At 46.9% G+C, this 6,736-nt stretch overlaps 1 protein-coding gene across 1 annotated transcript; it reads left to right on the forward strand.

Moving 5' to 3' along the window:
• Nucleotides 1–1,486: 1,486 nt before the first annotated feature.
• On the forward strand, nt 1,487–4,551 carry LOC125527870 (S-type anion channel SLAH2). The gene is made up of 2 exons (XM_048692376.2): nt 1,487–2,263; nt 2,356–4,551. Exons 1-2 carry the CDS (start codon nt 1,565–1,567, stop codon nt 3,550–3,552), a joined length of 1,896 nt encoding a protein of 631 aa, XP_048548333.2. The 5' UTR covers nt 1,487–1,564; the 3' UTR covers nt 3,553–4,551.
• The last annotated feature ends 2,185 nt before the right edge of the window (nt 4,552–6,736 follow it).

Raw genomic sequence — 6,736 nt, forward strand, 5'->3', positions numbered from 1 at the left:
CTACCAGTGCACGGAGGCAAAGCTCACATACGCCGGGGCAATTGTACGATTGACGAGAGCTTCTAGACAACAATTCTATCAAAAGAAATAAATGTGTATTATCATAGTTTTATTTTTCAAACGTGTTACGCGTTTGAGGACGAGCATGGGCCCATACATGCACCATTTTAATCTGTCGTCGTCCTAGTATTACTATTATTTTATGTCAAATTCATACAGGTATATATTCCCTCTGTTTCTAAATATAAGATGTTTCAGAGATTTCAATGCGGAATATATACGAATGTATATAGCCATATTTTAAAGTATGGATTTACTTATTTTGCTTCCTATGTACTCCGGTATCGAAATCACTAAAATGACTTATATTTAGGAACTGAGGGAGAGTAGGGCGTTTTGGTGACCGAGCTCCATGAAGCCCTTTATTTTTGAAAAATTCAAAATTCAAACTTTTTGACTTCAAAAAATTCTGAAAATAAATATGCAACTATACACGGATGAAATGTATGTGTGTGTAAAAATTCAAGATGAAATACTTTGAAATGCGACCTATACAAAAAAGACAAATTTCGGGACTTTGAGAATAAATAGTAACATGTGTTAAAAAGCCTCAGATTTGTCTTTTTTGCACAGCCTTCATTTCAATGTATTTCGTTCTAAAAATTTACACACATGTGTGTTATGCCTCCATGTATATCTATAATTTTTTTCAGATTTTTTTGAATTGTAAAAATATGAATTTCCATGAATTTTGTGTTTTTAAAAAACCGGCCTCCATGGAGGCCGAGCTCCAAAAGGCATTTTCGAACTGAGGGAGCACTATTATTACGAGCAATGCTACACCTACGTAACAATCATACGCAAACTAACCTAATAGCTTAGGTGGCTTTTTTCTGTTAGAGGAGATTAGGGGAGGGGACCCACCCAGCTGAAATCAGGGGGCAGAGGGATTAGTAGTTAGTTAAGTTACGTAACAACACGTAGGATATTACGTAAGTGTAGCATTTTTGCAATTATTACTACCCACCAACACATGCATGAGACATGCTCGGTTGAGCTCTCCATCACAATTCACACAATATGTCCAAGTCGAGGCCGTGTGCATGCATGCACAAGAATTTCGTCCCCTTCGATCCATCGACCGCCGGGGACGTGACGAAGACACGGGCAAGAGGCGTGGAGGAATCCGGCGCGACCGCTGGCTGCAGAGAGTCGACTGCTGGTAGCGATGGCCTTTTGGAGGTGCGGTGCGGCCTGTGCGGTGATACGTGGAACCTTCCTGTGTTCTCCTCCACGTGCGTGCCTCATCCCACCCCGTGCCAGCGTCGCTGACCTGACCGCCCCGCCCGCCGGCGCGCCACTAGCACCGGTCGGTCGGTTGGTCGATCCATCAGCTGGCTAGCCGCGCGTGCGTCCTCCACTCGGGCCATATGTCTATAAATAAGCTGGCCACGCCCACGATGCGATGCATATACATTCACTCGCCATTCACCACCATCTCGCACGCGTCTTCGGAGCTTTGCTGGCTTCGGCGGTGGAGACGAAGAAAGAGAGAGTTGTTGCCATGGCGACAACCGAGGTCAGCATCCAGATGGCGGGGGTACTGGACGGCCAGCCGGGGTGTGCTCCGTCCCCCGAACCGCTTCTCCTGCGTGTCCCGTCGCAGGCCGCCGGCGTTTCTTCGATGGAGGCTGCGGATGCCGTCGTTTCCGGCGGCAGGACCACCAAGAAAGCGGCCGCGGCTGCTTACGCTGAGACGCCGAGCTCTGTCTCGTTCAGCGTGCCGGGTTCCCCGTCGGGACTCCACCTCGCGCAGATCGGCATGCCGCCGTCCGTCCGCGACAACGTGGGCGCCCCTGCGGTGCCGCTGAGCGAGTCGAAGGTCGAGCGGGTTCACCACCCGGCCGTGCCACCGAGCGTGTCGATGGTCGAGCGGGTTCACCACCCGGCAGTGCCGCAGCTGCTGAAGCAGGCCCGGCACCACTCGCAGCCGTCCTTGGTTGTTAGAGTCGGCGGCGAGGTGCCGGCGGTGCTGCGGAGCGACAGCATGCGGGAGCGAGACCGGCGGTTTGACCAATTCAAGACGTTCTCTGGCCGCCTTGAACGACAGCTCTCCAGCCTCCGTGGGGTGCCACAGAACACCGACGTGGAAAAAGGTGCGGCATCAAAGATCTCAGAGGAGGACACCGACGAGGACGATGAAGTGCCCACCGCCGACCGCTATTTCGCCGCGCTCGAAGGACCCGAGCTCGAGACACTTCGGGTACGTACCACGTCACCGCGTAGCATTCCAGCAAAAAGTTTACCACTCCTTAATAAAACTTCTTTGTGTCTAATAACCTTGTGAACTTGCAGTCGACAGAGGTGGCCGTGTTGCCTAAGGACGAGACATGGCCGTTCCTGCTCCGATTCCCCATCAGCGCCTTTGGGATGTGCCTTGGCGTGAGCAGCCAGGCCATGCTCTGGAAGACCCTTGAGTCGGAGCCCTCCACCAAGTTTCTTCACGTGCACCCTGCTACCAACCACGTCCTCTGGTGGATCTCCGTCGCCCTCATGGTCGTCGTCTCCATCACCTACCTTCTAAAAGTCGTTTTCTACTTCGAGGCCATCCGCCGCGAGTTCCACCACCCCGTGCGCGTCAACTTCTTCTTTGCGCCATGGATTGCCTGCCTTTTTCTTGTCAAGGGTGTGCCGCATCCGGTGTGGGAGATCCACCACGCTGTCTGGTACTTGCTCATGGCGCCCATCCTGTGCCTCGACCTCAAGATCTATGGCCAGTGGATGTCTAGTGGTGAGCGGCGCCTCTCTAAGGTAGCCAACCCATCCAATCACCTCGCGATCGTCGGCAACTTTGTCGGCGCGCTTCTCGGTGCTAGGATGGGCCTGCGGGAGCTGCCCATCTTCTTCTTTGCCGTCGGGTTGGCCCACTATGTCGTGCTATTCGTCACTCTCTATCAGCGGCTCCCCACCAACGCGCAACTCCCCAAGGAGCTCCACCCAGTGTTCTTCCTTTTCGTCGCCGCACCTAGCGTTGCTTCCATGGCATGGACGAGGATCTGTGGAGAGTTCAACGATGGTTCCAAGCTCCTTTACTTCGTCTCGCTATTCCTCTACGTGTCTCTGGTGGTGCGCATCAACCTCTTTAGGGGCTTCAAGTTCTCACTGGCATGGTGGGCGTACACATTCCCGATGACGAGTGTGGCCTTGGCGACGGTGTTATATGCATCTGAGGTAGACAACGTGCTGACACGGGCACTAGCGATCGGGTTGTCAGGGATTGCCGTTGTCACGGTCACCGGCGTGCTAGCCACCACCATGTACCACGCCTTCGTGCGGAAGGACCTCTTCCCCAACGATGTATCCATAGCCATCACACGACGAAGGCCCAAGTTTAGCAAGATCCTCGCACACCTTCGGTCATCGAGCTCTGATGTCAAGGAGCTTGTTCTTTCCATCCCAAATTTCAGTTCCAGTTCCGGCTCCAGCTACAAGACGAGTGGCAGTGTCGGCGAGTCTCCTGTGGCACACGAGCACGGAAGAGCAAAGTGTTAGGAGGTCCATGCACGACATGGTGCATGTACGCACGGCTAGCTTATGTTGATTAGTAGTACTTGTACAGAGTTCTCTGCGTTTTTTCTTCATTCTTTTTCTTCTTTGTGAACTTGCTGCACATAGTTGAAGATTAGGAGTGGTATCCGTGAGCAATTTACATTGCGATGATAGTGATATAATTGTCGGGCTTAACGGTTGAGTTTGTAAATTTAGTGGTTATACTTTTTTCTTCAGAAGTAGAAAAATCTCAGTTACATTTCTTAACTCTATTCTCGTCTCAAGTAACTACACAGACCTGAAAATTGGAAGGACATTTCACCAAAGGTGTATCAATAAAATGGATGGCTTAGTGTGTTGCAACTTGCAACTTTGGAAGGGAGGTTTTCAAAGTTTGAAGACAGCGCACTATTTGCAAAATCATTTTTTATGTGTGACCGTGACATGCTTTCCACATATCGCTCAAAACCAAGGTTACCGCTCACGGCGCTCTCTCAGACTTAGCTTTGCTTACATTTTATTTTAATTAAAACATAACTTTACTTACATCTCCTTTCAATTAAACATATCTTTGCTTAGATTTTTCTTTGAGGGATGAAACCAAACTTTATTACTCAAAGTCTACATAAACTGGGATACAGAAGGGATCATGGGGTTCGGAGAACCAAACGTGCCGCCCTTGATCCAAGGAATGTGAGAACTTGCTAACCTATCAGTATAGGTGTTCGTTGCTCCGTAACTTCATCATAGCCTCCGATTCGAAGCAGGTGGAAACGACGTACACAATGAGAGTCGAGGTTTTTCTTTCAATTAAAACATAGCTTTGCTTACAAGCAAAGAGCCCTAATTCCATCTCCTCATTTGGGCTTTAGGCTCACCGGATAGTAGGCTTTTGGTGGGCTTCTATTAGTTCTGACTACCATACAGTTACTATCTGGACCGTATGGCTCGGATCTAACTCTACAAAATTTTCTCTAGAAAAAGAATCTACAAATTCTTTCTTGTTGCAGACTGCCTCATACGTTCTAACTTAATTATGTATATATAGTCCTTTACAAATATTACTTGCTACCAGTGGCGGAGCCAGGATTCGAGTATAGGGGGGGCCGAGTACATATATTGATCTAATCTCGTTGTTAATTACTCATCGCTGCTACTATTTCGATCGTTGGGGGGGGGGGGGGGGGGGGGGGGGGAGGCCCCTGCTCGTCCCCCTGGCTCCGCCCCTGCTTGCCTACCTGGATAAGAGACGGATCAGGTTTCGTTCCAGAAATCAAAACACTTAGTTACTTACATAGTTGAAGATATAGACCGATAGACACCTTCTGCCGCGAACTTGACTCCAAAAATACATGATGTTTTGCTTGGAGAAAGATGAACTAAAATCTGAATAAAGCGCGAGGCTTTAAATTCAGTCACAACCGTCCGCATTACTCCTGGTAAAAGTCTACGACCGAGGGGGAATGTTAGAAGTATAGTTCTGTTTAAGCTAGATATAAAGGTTAGAGATAGAATATATTTAAATGATGTATGAGTTGTCTCGTACTTTATGTCTGACCCACATTCTACTCTATACATACCCATACTAGAGTCAGATAAATACGCCGGAATATTAGAGTTCTAATATCTTACACAGTATGTACATTATCCCACTGGTCTCTCACATGCATGAACCGCTTTATATGTCACTCACCTCTGTGTGCTCTCGATGATCAGTAGGAATAGAATGTTCCACTTGTATAAGCGGGCACGATGACTAAAAGTCTCGGTGGATGGAGTCCTCCGGGTCATTCACGGCATGATGTCTCGCTCTTGTCTGACTCCCTACCATATATGTCGTACATATGCGAAGAAAAAGGACCGGTGGTTAGGGAAAGAAGGAGAAAAATGCATGCAGACACCTAAAACATTCGTACGTATGGGGCTGGTCCTGCATGTACGAAGCGGCATCGAATTAGCTGGCGCAGGAATTGCTTGCATGCGCCGGAAAAAATATTATAATTTTGTACTATACATTTCCTCGTGTGGAGATAAAAGCAGTCGCTCCTGTTTCAAAGCTTGATTCAATTCCGGCGTGCTGCTGGCTTTTTCTACACAAATTTTGTTAGGACCCGGAGATGGTGCATATTCAAACTTGCAATGCTTGTGTAGTAACCTTTTCCCACCATCAAGTTCGTCATGGATTTAGCTTTTCCACACAAGCTAATGTATATCTATATCTATACTCTACACCTACTATTAAAGGGATTAGGTATTCTTGGTTTGGTTTGGTTTGGTTTGGTTTGGTCCTTTTCATCGATTTTCGTTTGGTTTTTTTAGGTGAAGATTTTCGTTTGGTATGAGCACTAAAGTTTCGTTACAGTTCACTCGTACAGGGTAAGCCATTTGGGCCAGGTACTTGTACGTTGATGGTCCTTCTATAAGCTTTCATAGAAACCGTGAAAAATAATTATGTCAAAATAAATCAACATTATGGGAATAGACGCGGCACCTCCTGTCTGGCTCTTTGATGTAACAACCAACGAGTTATACATCTTTCACGTTTACTAATCCCACCTCGCTCTTTTAGAATGGTTCCCACCAGTAAATATACAAGCGGGAAGTGGCCTCAGGAATCAACCAACAGACTGTTAAAACAAAGGAGAGCAGCCTCATGTTTAGGATGAGCTAATTAAGCAAGTGAGCTAACTAAAGGAAGAATTGTGGGCTTAAATGGGATATTTAAATGGATGTGGCTAATTAAAGAAAGGATTGTGGGTAAACCGATGAAATAATTAAAAGAATGATTGTGGGCTTAACAAATAGTATATCCAAATAAATGGGGCTAATTAAAGGAAGGATTTGAGGTAAAAAGATAGGATAATTAAAAGAAAGAATCCATAGGCTTCATTGTGGTGGGGCTACTAAATAAAAAAAGGATTTGATTCTCGACTAAAAGGGGTGAGGGCGTCATGGTAATTAAAGGAAGGATTATAGTTAAATGGAATCAGTGGGAGATTATGCCGCAAAGAAAATATGGACACAGATAAATTGCATCCTATTTTTTATGTTCACTTTGTAAAAGGATGTTGCATTGCAGCATGTTCTTCGTAGTGAATCTGGTGCTACGAGACATGATGCTTGAACAAAACATCATTTTTTCTGTTGCAACACATGGGCACATGTGCTATTATAGTCCTAAGTATGT

The sequence above is a fragment of the Triticum urartu genome, chromosome 1A (genome assembly GCF_056163025.1).
Source record: "Triticum urartu cultivar PI428250 chromosome 1A, HENAU_Tu73, whole genome shotgun sequence".
Lineage (NCBI taxonomy): Eukaryota > Viridiplantae > Streptophyta > Magnoliopsida > Poales > Poaceae > Triticum > Triticum urartu.

What these genes read in the sequence shown, in the direction of transcription:
- LOC125527870 (XM_048692376.2), top strand. Translation starts at nt 1,565, where the DNA reads ATGGCGACAACCGAGGTCAGCATCCAGATGGCGGGGGTACTGGACGGC. An exon ending in CCGAGCTCGAGACACTTCGG is followed by an intron (nt 2,264 to 2,355) that starts GTACGTACCACG and finishes GTGAACTTGCAG; the next exon opens with TCGACAGAGGTGGCCGTGTT.